The sequence below is a fragment of the Gymnoscopelus microlampas genome, assembly GCF_963454915.1.
Source record: "Gymnoscopelus microlampas genome assembly, chromosome: 1".
In the NCBI taxonomy this organism is placed as follows: domain Eukaryota; kingdom Metazoa; phylum Chordata; class Actinopteri; order Myctophiformes; family Myctophidae; genus Gymnoscopelus; species Gymnoscopelus microlampas.
In genome coordinates, this window is record NC_139962.1 from 6,206,749 (window position 1) to 6,224,385 (window position 17,637).

General features: G+C 40.8%; 1 protein-coding gene across 1 annotated transcript; it reads right to left on the bottom strand.

The window, feature by feature from the left end:
* Window positions 1-692: 692 nt before the first annotated feature.
* On the bottom strand, window positions 693-17,207 carry LOC311051157 (myosin heavy chain, fast skeletal muscle-like). The gene is made up of 41 exons (XM_084065575.1): window positions 17,189-17,207; window positions 15,779-15,815; window positions 15,434-15,652; window positions 15,190-15,333; window positions 14,587-14,743; window positions 14,468-14,495; window positions 14,258-14,378; window positions 14,045-14,137; window positions 13,891-13,954; window positions 13,654-13,752; window positions 13,459-13,562; window positions 12,671-12,809; window positions 12,457-12,575; window positions 11,719-11,868; window positions 11,154-11,324; window positions 10,396-10,708; window positions 9,606-9,670; window positions 9,214-9,301; window positions 8,673-8,790; window positions 8,467-8,590; window positions 8,230-8,366; window positions 7,885-8,140; window positions 7,188-7,430; window positions 6,718-6,894; window positions 6,482-6,627; window positions 6,215-6,305; window positions 5,330-5,719; window positions 4,930-5,056; window positions 4,654-4,772; window positions 4,360-4,556; window positions 4,044-4,227; window positions 3,785-3,950; window positions 3,306-3,430; window positions 2,891-3,199; window positions 2,551-2,754; window positions 2,339-2,464; window positions 2,018-2,188; window positions 1,758-1,862; window positions 1,575-1,670; window positions 849-977; window positions 693-736 (listed from the first exon to the last, which is right to left on the bottom strand). The coding sequence occupies exons 3-41, from the start codon at window positions 15,638-15,640 to the stop codon at window positions 716-718; spliced, it is 5,823 nt and encodes a 1,940-aa protein (XP_083921701.1). The 5' UTR covers window positions 15,641-15,652; window positions 15,779-15,815; window positions 17,189-17,207; the 3' UTR covers window positions 693-715.
* Between the last annotated feature and the right edge of the window lie 430 nt (window positions 17,208-17,637).

A 17,637-nucleotide genomic window follows, 5' to 3' on the forward strand; every position in this document is an offset into this window, starting at 1 on the left:
AATAATACGTGTGAGTTTGTGGTGGGATTTTTTGGGGTTTCTTTAAAATCATCTTTGCCAACAACAGTGCACTTTCAAACATGTAAAGCATTTATTTTCTTTAATGAAGATTTAACATTTAACAAATACACATCCACATGACGTTGTCAGCCAGAGAGAGGGCAGGGGGAGGGTGGTGGTATGGTCGGGGGAGAAGCAAATCACGCCTACTTAGGAGACCATTTGTAGGATTTGTGTACTACTTCGCCTCTAGTGGCTCCAATGGAAAATGTGTATCTTTCTATATCAACAATCTTTGGCTATGCTGAGAACTAACAAAGAATAGTCAATGTTAAATGAATCCATGCTCTCCGGTGTCTTATTCTTTGCCATCCACCTCTACAGAATCATTGCAAACAGACCACTAGGGGGCGAGCCCAACTTGCTTGCGATGTTTTTTGAAAACCTTATGCCCACACCATGCCATAAATCAAAAACTTGTCACCAAGTGCACAATCTTGATGATTTTGGCCAAATTCCCTCCCAGGTATTTGGCCTGGCAGAGATAATGAAAACAACAAGTGACAAAAAAATATATACCGGTATTTATAATGCTTTATTGAAAATGTAGGCCTTATACATCATATTCTATGACATTTTATAATGCTTTATTGAATATAGCCCTAATGCATCATATTTTATGACATTTTAAGGGTGAATTCTTGGATTGAAGAAACTATTCAGCAGCATCTTTTCCCTGTGAAAAGATGAATACATTAGACTAATATATTCAACACAAATCTTTAGTTAAATCTCAGTTACTGATAACCAACATAATGTGCCTTGTTCATATCGCATTACATATTTACCTTGGAGTCACGAGTTTTAGCTCTCATCTTGTTGACCTGGGATTCAGCAATGTCAGCACGCTCTTCAGCCTCCTCCAGCTCATTCTGAACCTTTCTGCACTTGGACAGGTGAGTGTTGGCTTGTTCCTCCTACAATATGATAGAGATGGTTCAAAGCCTCAATATTTGAAAAGAGCATCTTACGATAACAGTTTAAAGAAGACGATATCAGGAACATTGTAAAGTGTGGTTGCAGCTAATGCAGTGTTGCATGTTCATGAGTGTCTTGAAGCATATCTACAAACTTACAATGCAGCATGATGAGCTTGTAGATGTTTTCAGCTGAGATATTTGGTTTAGAGATAAATAAGGAGTGAACCTATAGAGCCAGCCCTGGGGGACCTCAGTAGTTGTACAAGTAGTAGTAATTTAGTTTGGTCATAACAGGAAAATTCAATATACTCATCATATCATATCGTATCATATGGTTTAGACCAAAAAGTGTAGGCTGAAGCCAATGGCCTATTTTGCCTATCCTTTTACAAAAAAACTACAAAAACAAGAAAAAACAAACAAACAAACAAAGTCAACGAAGCATATACTGTAGGGCAGAAAATGCTTCCTATTATTCCTTAGTGTGGTTGATTATGGCATCTATATTGCAACCACACTAATTAAGAGAACATGATTCATATGATTCCTTAGTGTGGTTGCACACACACACACAAATTATCATATTTTTCTTACCGCTTCCTCAGCCTGTCTCTTGTAGCCCTTGACCTTCATCTGCAGTTTATCTACCAGATCCTGAAGCCTGGCAAGATTTTTCTTGTCCTCTTCAGTCTGAAGTGACAGTGAAGTTATAACATTAGTTGAATGTTCATGCAATCTATTGATTTTGTCACTGAAGTGAACATGGTATTACAGTACCTGGTATGTCAGCTCCTTCACTCTCCTCTCGTATTTGCGGACACCTTTAACAGCATCCGCTCCACGTCTCACTTCAGCTTCAGTCTCTCCCTCCAGTTCACGCACCTTCAGAATTGAATTATGCACTATGAAGTTATTTCTTCTTATTTCATTGTCTATGACTATAACACCGTCAGAATTGAATTATGCAATAAGAAGTTAATTCATCTTATTTCATTGTCTATGACTATAACCTGTGTTGGTATTAAACCACATCTTACCCTTGACTCCAGTTTCTGGAGCTGCTTCTTGCCTCCTTTCATTGCCAGGTTCTCAGCCTCATCGAGGCGGTGCTGCAGGTCCTTAACTGTGACCTCCAGGTTCTTCTTCATCCTCTCCAGGTGAGAACTGGTGTCCTGCTCCTTCTTCAGCTCCTCTGCCATCATAGCAGCCTGGAATGTCATTGTTGCATTGTATTGTATGTTAATATGAAGCATGCCATGAGGATATCTAAATGATGAGAGTAGGACATCCTAACTTACATCAGTGATGGCTATAAGGATATCTAATAGATGAGGGTAGGACAGGACATCCTAACTTACATCAGTGATGGCCTTCTTGGCCTTCTCCTCAGCATTCCTTGCTTCTTGAACACTATCATCCACTTCACCTTGGACCTGGTTCAGGTCAGTCTCCAGCTTCTTCTTGGTGTTCAAAAGGCTTGTGTTCTAAAATAAACATTCAGTTGAACAATGTAAGTATGCATGCCTTGTATGTTAAACATTTGGTGTTGAGAGTTTTTCATTGACTTGACCTGGGAATGCAACAGTCCAGCACGTTCACTAGTATCCACTAGTTCTTGTTCAGCCACTTTGCGGCCTCTCTCTGTCTGTTCCAGAGCCACTCTCAGCTCCTCAATCTCTGCCATCATGAGATTGTTCCTACGCTCCACCATGGCAGCTTGTTCCTTCACATCCTCTTGACCTCTGACAGCATCATCCAGGTGCAGTTGGGCATCCTAAGATAAATCACATTTGAAGTGGTGAGGAAAAACAACAGAATGTGACTCATTCATCAGAGCAGTTCCACTGTTTGGATATGTTTCTAACTACTATGTTTTGTTCAATATGTCTCTAACTATCTACGTTTTGCACCTTAAGCTGTGCCTGGACATTCCTCAGCTGCTTCTGGGACTCAGCGGCCTGGCGGTTGGCATGACTCAGCTGAACCTCCATCTCGTTCAGGTCTCCCTCCATCTTCTTCTTGATCCTCAGGGCATCGTTTCTGCTTCTGACCTCAGAGTCCAGAGTGCCCTGCATGGAGTCAATCACCCTCTGGCTGTTCCTCTTGATCTGCTCCATCTCTTCATCCTTCTCTGCCAGCTTCCTGTCCACCTCACCCTTGATCTGGTTGAGCTCCAGCTGGACACGAAGAATCTTGGACTCCTCGTGCTCCAGAGTACCCTAATATGTAACACAGGATCAAAAGGTAGAATGGACCTACGAATGTAATATGTATAACTCCACTTTTTGACAATTGCCTTCTTCATCTACAACCTAAAAGTCTTACCTCAGCTTCCTCTAGGGCTGTCTGGATCTCTAACTTCTCTGTCTCCACCTGTTTCTTGGTCTTCTCCAGCTCATGGATATTCTTTCCAGTCTCACCAATCTGTTCAGTTAGTTCTGAGATCTCCTCTGCATTGATTGAAAATCATCAATCAGAAATTAGGAATGCATTTGAATACACTGGGTGTAGCCTCTAAATATATTGATTGATCCCACTTCTGACACCAATTGTAACGTTTTGTTTCTAAACAAAGTACTCAATTGACAATTGAGATAAATTTGTAGAATATTGACTTTAATATTCAAAGTAAATATAAATATGCCTTTAAATGTTTTTAAACACACATGAACCCAACTTTGAGATAAACTGATTAAAATGAGGACCCATTTTGACCCGTTAACAAACACCAGCTTTGGCTCAAAACAAGTTGGCAAAAAACATTGAAGCGAAACTGATATTGAAAGATGTAGAAAAAGTCTTACGTTGCAGGTTCTTGTTTTCACGCTTCATGGTCTCCAGTTGGTCCAGAGACTCCTCGTAGGAATTCTTCATCTTAAACACCTCAGTGCTGAGAGAACGAGACTCTTTCTGAGCTCCCTCCAGCTCTGCCTGCCCCTCTTCGTATTTCTGCTTCCATTCTGCTAGGACCTGCACACAATTTGTAATGACGTGTGATTTACCACCACTTTATGGAGGCTAAAATCATTACGTTTTAAAATAATCTACTGTATGTCAAAGCACCTTATCGAAGTTCCTCTGTTTCTTGTCAAGGTTGGCAGCCAAACCATTGGCCCTCTCCACATCAATCATGAGGTCTTCCACTTCACCCTGGAGTCTATGTTTGGTTTTATCCAGGGAACTGCACTTGGAATTCACAGCCTCAATTTGTTCCTCAGCTTCCTGAAGACGCTGGGCTAGCTTCTTCCTGTTGGTCAGTTTAGAATGAGATCAAATCATTGTGAATAATATTTAGTATAAAGACTTGTACCTGATAGTGTAAAGCATTGATCACTGTATAGAGAGTGGTACCTGATTGTGTAAAAAAATAATCACTTACTTAGCTTCCTCCAGCTCCTCAGTGCGTTGGACAGCATCAGTCTCATACTTGCTCCTCCACTGAGCCACCTCACTGTTGGCCTTGGACATTCCACGCTGCAGTTCAGCCTTGGCCTCCTGTTCCTCCTCAAACTGCTCCCTCAGAAGGTCACAGTCATGGCGAGCTGATTGCACACCATGGGCAAGGGCATTCTTTGCCTGTCAAAAGGAAATTGCCAAAATAATGTCAACTGAATATAATAACACAACAATATAATACAAGGCCTCTTTGTTAAAAGAAAAAAATGCTCCTCACCTTGACCTCCTCTTCAACGTGTCTCTTCAACTCCTCAATCTGCTGGGTGAAGGCCTGCTTGCCTCTGGTGAGCTGTGAGATAAGAGCGTCTTTCTCCTCAACTTGACGAGCAAACTCACCTAGTTAGAAATGGAAATATCCGTTTAAAAAGGTTGTTTCATCTTTGTTGGATATATATTCGTAAAAGGCCTGGGAAACTGTAAATCATCATCTCTAAATATGGAATTTGGTGATATTGACAAACCATGTCAAGTAGACTTTACAAAGAGCATTTACCATTTTCCATCAACAGTCTTGCTCTCTGAGCTCCAATATCATTTATCTGGCGAACATTCTCATCACACTTGGACTTGAGTTCACTGAGTTGGTCCTCAAGGGTGCGGCACATCTTCTCAAGATTTCCCTGTTAATTAACATTGCACATATTCAATGAATGACTGTGTGACCTACATGTATTAGGTCATGTTCCATTTTACACTAGTTCAATATTCTACAAATTTCTCTCAATTGTCAGTTGAGAACTTTGTTTAGAAAAAAAATGCTACAAGTGGTGTCAGAAGTGGGATCAATCACTGGCCATCAATCATTGCATTCAGAGTATTTTTTCCCATTTTTTCTTTTAAGTTCATTGAACACGTATTATCTGAAGAATTATCCACAGACATTCCATTCTTACCTTTGCCTTAGCGACAGCCTCCATGTTGCTGGACAGGTCATCGATCTCCATCTTGTATTCGCTCTTCTCCTTCTCCAGTTTCTGCTTGACACGCTGGAGGTTGTCGATCTGTTCACCAAGCTCCGCAACACTGTCAGCCTGTTTCTTACGGAGGCCAGAGGCGGTGGACTCATGCTGCAGGGTGGCCTCTTCGAGGTCACGACGCAGCTTCTGGAACTCAGCCTCGCGCTTCTTGTTCATCTCGATCTGAGCGGCGGTGGCTCCACCAGCCTCCTCCAGCCTCTCACTGATCTCCTCAAGTTCCCTGGAGAGATCAGCTCTCTGCTTCTCAACCTTGGCACGAGCGGCACGTTCAGCCTCGATCTCTTCCTCCAGTTCTTCAATACGAGCCTTTTCAAATTAATGATATTAGAATAACATGTGAAAATCATGATTTACAATTATTATAAAAAAGAAGACCACTTGAATGAACCGTTGCATCCCTAGTTTGGGCATGTCATAGGCAAACATTTACAAGCTCACGTGTTGTGATGCGACACGTTGTGAGCTTGTGGATCAGTAGTGGCGAAGAGATTTGGTGTAAAGGGGAAAAAGGGAGGGGGCCAAGTATAGACCCATGGGGGACCCTGATCAACTAAGTACATAGGGTTTAAGTAGACCCATGGGGGACGGTCCGGGTGCAATACGTTAGTCCGACAGCGCATTCCTCCGACAGCGCATGCCTCCGACGTTTCCAATACTAACCCTATACCAAACCCGAACCCTAACCCTAACCGCACGCGGATGCCACATAGTCGGAGAAATGGTTTGTCGGACTAACGTATGCCCCCCAGTCAACTAGGGTTTAGGCGGTTCAACTTTAGATTTGAAAGAAATGTTAAATACCTGGAGCTCTTTGATCTTCTTCTGCAGCTGAGCCCCCAAAGATTGTTCATCCTCAATCTTACTCAGAAGCTGGCTTGTTTCAAACTCCTTCCTGTGAAATACAGTACATCATATTTTAGTGTCATTCTGCAGGTGTTTTTTCTCTATGACATTTCATTGTTATTATTATAAATGAATTAGTAATTCTTCACATGAATTATTATTATGATTATTATTATGTCTTCACATGAATTATTATTATGATTATTATTATGTGTTCCACATTACTTCTTTATCTTCTCGTCTGACTGCTGCTTGTCGTTCTCCAGGTCCATGATGGATTCCTGGGCCAGTTTCAGATCTCCCTCAAGCTTTCTCTTGGCTCTCTCCAGGTCCATGCGGAGCTTCTTCTCTTGCTCCAGAGAACCCTCCAACTGCACATTAATAAGAACAACAATGAATAATTCAGTAACAACAATAAACATAATGTGTTCAAAACATCTTGATTCACTTGATGAACTCACATCATCAACTTGCTGTTCCAGCTTGGTCTTGGCCTTGGTCAGAGTGTTGACTTTGTCTTCCTCTGCCTGCAGGTCATCCAGGGTCTGCTGATGGGCCTCTTGGAGGGCCTTCTTTTCCTTGGTCAGCTTAGCAAGACCTTCATCCTGAGAGGCCATCTCCTCGGTCAGGTTCTTCACCTGAATAAGCACAACAGAACTCATATTATAGATTGATAAGACAACTAATAGAGTGTATAACAATGAACCTTGTTTATAGAGTACAGAGTGTATAATCGTAGAGTGTATGATCACAGAGTGTGTGATCACAGAGTATGATCATAGAGTGTATGATCATAGAGTGTATGATCATAGAGTGTATAATCATATAGTGTATGATCATAGAGTGTATAATCATAGAGTGTATGATAGATTGTATGATCATAGAGTGTATCATCATAGAGTGTATGATCATAGAGTGTATAATCATGAACCTTGTTTTCAGTGGCGTGTTTCTCCTTCTCCACTTTGGCCAAGGTCAGCTCCAGGTCATCAATGTCCTTCTTGAGCTCAGAACATTCATCCTCCAGCTTCCGCTTCTTGGCAGTCAGCTCAGCGTTGATCTCCTCCTCGTCCTCCAGTCTCTCAGTTGTCTCTTTGAGTTTTGCCTCCAACTGGATCTTACTTTTAATAAGACCCTCACATCTCTCCTCAGCATCGTTCAGACTATCTTCTCCCTTGAGGTCGAAAATAAATAAAATGAGGAAACATGTCAGTGAAGTGACCCCGGACAAGACCCGGCCTCAACATATCTCTGCCAATCGAGTTTAGCTCCATTACAATCTGGCGTAGTCGGCAGGATATGGAGCGGGAGGTCCTCACGTGAGGGACATGAGGGACGTAGTGCGTTGTGAGGGGCGTGATGCGTGAAGTCTGAAGCGTGAGGACGTGCTCCAAAAAAAATTATGGGGTAGATGTAGTGATCCCGGAACAAGAATAGAGCTTAGCTCTATTCTTGTTCTGCGTTTGGTTGCCTAGTTGGGGAGCGCGGTTCGATCCCAGCTCGGTGCACAAACTCACTACATCAGCATTTGTTCAGGATGAACATATGAGTTAAGATAAGAAAAAAGATTCAAGCTAAGATTACAATACAATTTGAACTACAAAAGGTCCTTGCAGACATGGACTTACTGATGCGGCTGCCATTGCCAGGTTATTCTTCTCCTGTACCAAAGACACCATCTTCTCCTCCAGTTCTTTTTTCTTGGCCAGAGCAGTAGCCAGGTCAGTTTTCATTTTGTCATAGTTCTCCTTCATATTGGCCAGCTCCTTCTCAGTCTCAGCACTCTGCAGAAGAGGCTTGATCTTGAAGAACATCAACATCCATGGCCAGTGTTTCACGTTGCAGAATGCACGCACGTTGAACTGGATACAGAGAATGGCATCTCTGTTGGGAAAACAGTTCCGGTAATTTAAAAAGTGTACCGTAAGAAATTGTAACTAAATACTACATTAAATTATGTTGTCAAAGTATACCTTCTTTCCACCATCTTAACAAACTCTATCCTCATGAGGAAACCTCTGCAGCGAGCCTGAATCATGCCGACCAGAATAGCCAGCTTCTCATCTCGCATCTCCTCCAGCGCACCCAGCAGACCAGCTTTGAAAAACACCTGCATAGGATATTACAAACTATATATGTAAATAATCGACTGCAAAACCAACTTTTCGTCCACTCTCAATAACGTTAAACAAGGTTCGCAGTATGTTTACCTTGGTGTGTCCAAACTTGTACTCCTCGTGAGGTATATCAATGGACCCAAGCAGCTTCTCAGAAGCTTTCTTATTGTCGATGAACTGGCCATCGGGACATGCGCTGGCATTCAGTACTTTGTACCTGTTTTGCAAAAGTTCATGGTCATTTTGCATGCCTCCCGTTAATAGTTATGGAACTAAAACCTGTACTAAAGGAATTATACCTCTGCTTGAAGTCAGCATAGGGGATTCTGCTGGGGTAGCCCTTCCTACAAATCCTGATGCCCTCCAGCACACCATTACACCTCAGCTGATGTATGACCAGGAAGTTCTCCATCAGTCCTGTAAAGATGTTGCTTCATTATTATTATTATTATTATTATCATTCTCATTCTCATTATCAATATCATTACTATTATTATTATTATCATTATTATTAGGACAAAATAAGGACACACTGGCCTAAGTTGCATTAAATGACCACCTCACAATCATTATTTAAATTAGTATATATATATATATATATATATATATATATATATATATATATATATATATATATATATATATATATATATATATATATATACATATAATGATATACTATCTGTTTTTACGTGGAGTCTTGGACTTGTTAGGAATCATATGTGTATGTATACATACATACATATATATATATATATATATATATATATATATATATATATATATATATATATATATATACACACATAATTATATGTATAATAATAATTTGGTGTTTACCTGGAGTCTTGGACTCGTTAGGAATCAGGCAACGCACAAAGTGAGGGTGAGTGCTCCTCAGGTTGGTCATCAGCTTCCCCAGGTTCTCCTGTCGAGACATAATAAAGAGCCCCATGTAGGTCCATTATCAGTAGAAAAAATTATACAATATTGTACTTTTTCTTTCACTACACTTATTTGAAAACTTTAGTTACTAGTAACTTTGCAGATTTAGATTATTATTTAAAACATTTAGGCAAAACATACAACAAGCACTATTTTATTCTACAGCTATTCAAGAATAGCTGTTCTATAAGCTCAAAACATTGTTTATTAATATTTACAACATGAAAATATATTGTGCCTATTTGATGCATGACTAGATAATGTTGATAATGAATAAATATTCTTACCCTGAAAGCAGCAGACACAGTCATCATGGAACCACCCTTCTTCTTCTTGCCTCCTGCTCCCGCTCCTTTGGTAGAATCATGAGCAGACAGTTTATTTTGACTTTGACAAATTATTCTTCATTTGTTAAGTCAACAGATATATTGTAGGCTCTATTAGCTCAATGGTAATCTCTCAAGAACAGATTCTGCTCTGTGTTAGGATCTGTCGGTAGCCGTGTTGACAACCCGTGCGCATTGGTTACAGGTGGCCGTGCTATCAGATCAGGAAGCAGGCCACGGCTACCCAATCAAATGTAGTCGGCGGGATTTACGTGTGTGCCGTTCCTTCCCCACTAGAAACAAGCCAAAACTCATTTAACAATAGCGTCCTCGAAGCCGACAAAACCACGGAAAGTTAGTAACATTTTAAATTGCTCATAGAAACAAGTGGGCTTATAACCAAAACGATCCATGTTCTCTGGGAGAATTGGTGTTAGTGTTCCGTGGAGAAATATTGTTAGTGGGAATGAAAACATAGTCGCACCACCGGAAGTGGAGCGCTGAAGGCAGACCAAAAACCCCGGTTTCCTTGCGCACGGGAGCTCCGTTGAGCTTGTCCCAGAGCCAAGTGAATAAGTAAAAAACAGCAGAGGGCGCTGTTTTTCCTTTTTATTTGGCGATGGGTTCCCAGATTGGCTCAATGGTAAAAGATCCAGCATATTATCCAGCATATTATTATTATTAAACATACCTTCAGGCTCAGGAGGTGGATAGAACACATTATATTATATTATTATATTAATAAACATACCTTCAGGCTCAGGAGGAGGATAGAACACAGACAGCAGCTTCACTGAAGACTTCTGGTACAGTTGCACAACAGAGTCGTTGAGGGGATCCTTGTTTTTCTCTAGCCAGCCTGCGATGCTGTAGTCCACCGTACCGGCGTAGTGAATAAGGGAGAAGTGGGGCTGCATTGCCTCAGACTTGCCTTTGGCAGGCTTGGGCTTCTCAAAGGCTTTACACTTTCCAAGATGCTGATCATAGAGCTTGGCCTTGAAGGTGGTGTCTGAGGCCTTTGGGAACATGCACTCCTCTTCAAGGATGGAGAAGATACCCAAGGGCTTTGTGAAGGAGACAAAAGACAAATCACCAAAAGCAAAAACATAATGCATTAACATAAACAATATTAAAGACGTGGTGAAATAAAAAATACGGGTCTGCCAAATGCACAATGAGACAACAAACAGCTACGCTGCTGTGAGACGAGACCTCCTCTATCCCATTGCTCGAGACGCCAGTAAACTTCGGACTTTTGCAAGATTTTCCATCAGACGCCCACTTAGGAGACCATTTGTAGGATTTGTGTACCATTTTCCTCTAGTGGTTCCAATTGGGATGGTTTATCTTCATACATTAGCCATCTTTGACTAAGCTTAGCAGAAAAGTTAGCAATAAAGCCATTTCATGACGTGTTTAACATCACAAAATAATAGTATACCTTCTCAATGAGCTCAATGCAGACAGTATATTACCTTCTCAATGAGCTCAATGCAGACAGTATATTACCTTCTCAATGAGCTCAATGCAGACGGCCAGGTCCATGCCAAAGTCAATGGTATCCCAGGGAATGCCCTCTTTCTTGTACTCTTCTTGTTCCAGTACAAACATGGTGTGATTGAAAAACTGTTGCAGTTTCTCATTGGTGAAGTTGATGCACAGCTGCTCCAGGGTGTTGAACTGTAGGTGGAAATATCATTACTAATCTTTTAACCCATTAAGACCTGAGGCCGATTCTACAAATGTCTTCTGAATCCTAACAAGTTTTCTGAAAAAACCTATGTTGCTACAGTATATATATCGCTGTTGTCGGGCAGAAACCTCTCCAGATTTTAATGTTTTGTTTTTTCGTAAATTAATGCCGTCATTGCACAAAAACACTTTACTTACACAAAGGAGACTCTTTGTGTCTCTTACCGGAGAGACCGCCGGTTATCAAAAACATCTCCATGAATTCAATGCTTCATGGGTTGTGTAATTGATAGAAAATACGTTTTTTGGGTGAACTACTCCTTTAAAGTAATTGTGACAAAAAGTAATTAGTCTACAACTTAAAAAACAAGTCCATGCTTACATCAAAGATTTCAAAACCAGCGATGTCCAGCACACCAATGTAGTAGCTTCTGGGGTTCTTGGTGTCCAGCATCTCGTTGATCCTGATGACCATCCACAAGAACATCTTCTCATAGATGGACTTAGCCAAGGCACCCACTGAGTTCATTACCTGAGGAAACAGGAAAGTTATTAGTAGGGGTGTGAATTGTATTACATTTCTTCCAAAGAAGTATACATCCATGCATTTTCCACCCCCATTTAATGTGGGTATAGCACTGTGGTATAGCACGGACTGATTGACTTGAAAGGCTGGAAGACTGTCACTCACTCTGTTGAAATGATCAACATTATGTGAATTGTTAAGTGATTTGTTTTGAATACAATGACTTTTTTATTACTTTAAAATGTTGAATGTTAAAATGTGTGTGTATTTAATTGCTTATAGTTTTACCGAACCACCTAAGCTGGCTCCTTTCCAAGTGAAGGAGCAGTGGTTCTACTCAGTGTGGTCTCTCATTGTTTCTTTGGCAGTGTATCATACTGTACATATAATATACTAGAGGTTCGGGCTGTGTGTGTGTGTGTGTGTGTGTGTGTGTGTGTGTGTGTGTGTGTGTGTGTGTGTGTGTGTGTGTGTGTGTGTGTGTGTGTGTGTGTGTGTGTGTGTGTGTGAGATTATTTGTGCATAGTGTGGAAGCATGTAGAGAATATAAGGTGCGTCTGAATTCAGAACAATAAAATGAAGTAACTTTCTCACCTGTCCCACAGTTTGTCCCTTAGTGACATACTCATTTCCAACCTTCACTTTGGGATAGCAGTAAGCCTTCAGCATCTCTGATGAGTTCAGACCCATCAGGTAGCCAATCTTGTCAGCCACTAAAATAAGTCATAACAATTTAGAATGTATTAAAATGCAATTCTTATGATAAACTATTGGTTGTTTTCATTCCTTGGCTGAAGATAATGCTCACCCTCTTCGCCATCAGGCTCAGCCTGTTCCTCACGCTGTTTCTGTTTGAACTTCAAGACCCCATGATGCATCACTGCACCGGTGAACTTGTAGATGTACTGCTTCTGCTCATTGTCGAAGCCCAGGATGTCAATAGCATCCTGTCAATCAAAAGATGGAGAATAAAACATTAACAAACATCACTTTAGAAGGACGTCAATAGCATCCTGTGCTCAAAAGATTGACATTAACACATTACTTTAACAAACATCCATCCATCCATACATCCATCTTCAACCGATTATTTGGAATCGGGTCGTGGGGGCAACAGTTCCAGCAGAGAGCTCCAGACTACCCTTTACCGAGCAACATTAGCAACTTCATCCTGGGGGATCCTGAGGTGTTCCAAGGCCAGTGTGAAGATGTAATCCCCCCATCTGGTCCTTGGTCTGCCAGGGGGTCTCCTCCCAGTGGGACGTGAAGTGAAGACCGCCCTAGGGACACGCATCCGTACTAGATGCCTGAACCACCTAAGCTGGCTCCTTTCCAAGTGAAGGAGCAGAGGTTCTACACTGAGTCTCTCGCGGATGACCGAACTTCTCACTCTATCTCTAAGGGAGAGAGACGGCCACCCGTCTGAGAAAACTCATTTCGGCTGCTTGTATTAGCAATCTCATTCTTTCGGTCATGACCCACATGCACTTCATGACCATAAAAAACATCACTTTTGAAAATACAAGCATTGCACTTGCAGAGCAACTGACTGTACACTGAATATTAAACACCTATTATAAAAATATGTTTACTGACATCAGTGGCGTCCAGCTCCTCTTTGTCATTAATGCTGGCCACAGCGATCTGACCCATGCTGCACAATGGGAAGTCATAGGGATTGGTGGTGATCAGACACATGTCTGAAAAGGGATTAAAAAGAAAAAGGGTGAACATTTGTTTTTATGAATTAATTGATGTAATCACTGCATCATTAGTCCATTTTCAATTTACCAATAATGTAAGCTTTGTGACCGGTCATCATCTGATAGAAGATATGATATCCTCTCTCAGCAGCGAGCTGGTAGGTCACTCTGGACTTCTCCAGCAGATCTATAATATACATATATTATATATTATTATTATTATTATAATTGTTATTGTTATTATTAATGTACATAAGTCAAAATGTATTCCTCTCAAAATTAAGGCACATATAATTGAATTATCATATGTGAATGTCATACTTACATGTCTCAATATCAGCACTGGCCAGTTTACCGCTATTGTTGAACCAGATTCGGATGAATTTACCCTGTTTCATAAAGCACAATTTGTAAAAAAAATCCCTCTACATCATGAAATGATTGCAGGATTTCTCATTACATAATTATTTTACACTTACAAAGCGAGAGGAGTTGTCATTCCTCACAGTCTTGGCATTACCATAGGCCTCCAGCAAGGGATTGGCTGCAATAATCTGATCCTCCAGTGACCCCTAGACATCACCAAATGTAGAATTTGGTCAGAGTTCTTTTAAATTGAATTGCTATTTTGCATATACATTCTTTATGTTCAAAATTTGTAATTTGTCCAAGTTTAAAACCTATACAAATACCTTGATTTTGCCAGCACCGATATTTGGTGCTTCCTTCTTGTCTCCAGTACCAGATGCTGCTGTTGCAAAGTACTGGATGACACGCTTGGTGTTCACAGTCTTTCCAGCACCGGATTCTCCACTGGTTATAAATGCATACATTCAGAGAAACACAGTTAGTGAATTTGATTACATTGTTCTTTTCTTATGCTTAGTAGATGAGAAACTTACGTGATCAAGACAGACTGGTTCTCTCTATCTGTAAAATGTAAAATGTACTTTCAGTCATGTATACAGCACAAAACCATTATAGCTGTGTATGTGTTTACATTGTCTTGACCAGTACGTACCCATCTGCATGAACTGATAGGCATTGTCAGAGACAGAGAAGATGTGGGGTGGAGCCTCCACACGCTTCTTGCCTCTGTAGGCATTTACAACCTGCTGGTCGTACACTGGGAGCCACTTGTAGGGGTTCACAGTTGCACAGAACAAGCCAGAGTAGGTCTGAAGGGAAGAGAACATTATAACATACAACATAGCAGAGAGCACTACACATAATCTGGGACAACGGATCACTACGGCTGGGGCCAATGGTGGAAAGCAAGTACTCAATTACTGTACTGTGCAACTATTGTCCTTTTACTCCACTACAATTATTTAAACACTTTTAGCTACTTGTTACTTTGTACATTTTGATATGGGAAACAGAGTATTTCTTCATTGCAGTATTGATCATTTTACTTAAGTAAAAAATGTGAGGACTTCTTCCATCACTGGCTGGGGGATTACAGCCACCAGTTCCAAGTGGCATGAGGGAACAGCCAAGCATTATTACATCTTGTTTTCAGGATGTTACTACTCTGTACTTTTATTCTTTTATCTTCGCTATTGACAGCTCAGAGCAGAATGCTGTACTGTTCTCAGAGTCAGCAGGTATAACATCATCTTACATAGATCATCCACGCTGCATAACGCTCTTTGAGGTTATACAGGACAGTGGCTTCAGTGAGGTGGGTCATCATGGCCATGTCCTCAATCTTGTCATACTTGGGAGGGTTCATGGGGGTCACATCGTCCTCTTTCACAGTTCTTTCCTAGACAATAAAAACAAGAAAAAAAACAACTTCAGAATGTGTTGTGATTACAGTTGTACCGTGCCACGATTTGATTTTAGATACACCTCTACCTACGTACCTCCTGGGTGTCGAGGATTTCCACGGTGCATTTGTTACCGTCCCTACTTATAACTTTACACTTGAGATACAGCTCCTTAACATCGGCACAATATCCTGCAGTTTTGGCATCAAAGGGCGCAGTTTGAGCCTCGAGTCTCTCCCTCTCTGGCTTACGGAGGTACATGGCGGCCCCGCCATATTGCTCCATCTCCGCGTCGGTACTCATGGTGGCGGCTTTCTGTAGACAGAAATAAAGATGGCGTTGATGCCTTTGCTGACTTGAGATCTGAACAGAGAATTGTAGGACTTTTTAGGACTATATAGTCTTGTAGGTTAGTTTAATAGAAAAAGGACAAACACTCACTTTTCCCCTCTACAGCTGGAACCTTCAAGTGCAAACCCTAAGTGTGTGTGTGTGTGTGTGTGTGTGTGTGTGTGTGTGTGTGTGTGTGTGTGTGTGTGTGTGTGTGTGTGTGTGTGTGTGTGTGTGTGTGTGTGTTCACCATTTTGAAGAGGAAGAAGAGAAGGTTTATTTGTCAGTACTCAAAGTGCAATTTTGCGCGCTACAGCGTACTGTGCTTAAACAACAATGACAATAGTAATAGTGAATTAAATCAATATATAATCAAAACCAAGATAATATAAGAATACAAATACAATTTAAATTTAATTAAGTATGAAAAGTCTTCAGCATAGCACAATAAGGGCAGGGAGAATAAAGGGGAAAATATATAAATGTGCAATGAGGCACGAGGCACTGATACTAAGGCAGCAAAAGTGGCAGTAGCTAATATTTATACTAAAACGGCTAGCAGTCACAATAGAAGCCACTTAATTACCTTGTATCTATATATTGTATACATAGTATATGTGTCACGGGGCAGCCCGTGTCCTATAGAAACTCGACAGGAACAACGCACACTCACTCATCAAATGTCACAACTGCTTAACTACATTTTAGCTTGGAAGTGACTGTTTGGGCGCGTTGTTTGTTTCATATGTGTATGCCGGTATACAAATATATGAACACACATAACACTCCCAAACAGTCACTTCCAAGCTGGCCAGCGATGATACATTTAGAAGCAGGCGTGTAGTTTGATGAGTGAGTGTGCATTGTAACTCAGAAACAAAAATGAAAGCACGCACATCTCTATGAAGATTTGCAGGTGCTGGACTCAAAAATACACACCATAGAAAGAAGAGGAAGTCCCTACTGCTCCCTACTTTAACCTGCCTATCTCTGCACTCCTCATACCTGACGAAGACCCGAAGGGGTCGAAACGTTGTAAAGCTGTAAGCTGTGAGCCTTAAAATAAAACTGGTCGCTGGAGCTTCAATAGTGTGCAGACTTCCTCTTCTTTCTATGAGTGTGCATTGTCCCTGTCAAGTCTCTGGAGCAAGGGCTGCTCCGTGACAATATGTACATTGTGCAATGTTGGGTTGATCACACCAAATGAAAAGACTACCGATTCTATGTGTTAAATAGTACATTACACCACTTGGTAAGAGATAAAAAAGCTCAGTTTGTCAATAGTTCCACAGTTTGATCCATTTTAGCATACGTGTTAGTTATATTCATGCCATGAAATTAAATTATTGCTCAAATATAATTTTAGTTTAGTCTCTTATTTCTGTTATATTCTAATCTACTCTAATGTCAGTGTATGAATTAAGGTTACATTATCTGTTTGTCAAAGACAACTGAACACATTGTCAGGCAGTTAGAATCTTACATTTATTTCGCTAAGACAGTTAAACAAGTCTCACTCACCTCCCAAATGAAACTCTGAAATCGTCCTGTGCTCAAACCATCTCACAACCGCCTCTTTTATATTGAGGGTTTATTGCTTACAACGCAGAAACTATAAGTAGGGACGTGCCTTTAAAAGGATTTTAATCAGTATCTGTCGACATGCGTTGTTTGTTCATGATTTTATTAGTCATTAACATCTAAATCCTATTAATATACCGTGGTATGATATTGTAACAATACCTTCAACCTTGTCCAACAGAGTTGGTACCACTAGTATGACATTTCTGACATTGACTTCATAACAGTTGCTTGTAATAAAAATAATCAAGGTTTATTGGCAGGGTGCTGCTGGGTTTCTAGAGTTGAATTAAATGCTAAATGTGACTTACTATTCAGAATATGTTTTATGACCCAAACGGACGCAAGCAATGAAGCGGAGGAACAAGCAGGGGCGTCAATTGGGCATT

Excerpts from the sequence above, each read along its gene's own strand:
- LOC311051157 (XM_084065575.1), bottom strand. The coding sequence starts at position 15,640 with ATGAGTACCGACGCGGAGATGGAGCAATATGGCGGGGCCGCCATGTAC. Across the intron at positions 14,496-14,586 it reads CTATCAGTTCATGCAGATGG|ATAGAGAGAACCAGTCTGTC; the intron begins GTACGTACTGGT and ends TACATTTTACAG. Across the intron at positions 4,557-4,653 it reads ACGTTGAAGAGGAGGTCAAG|GCAAAGAATGCCCTTGCCCA; the intron begins GTGAGGAGCATT and ends TCCTTTTGACAG.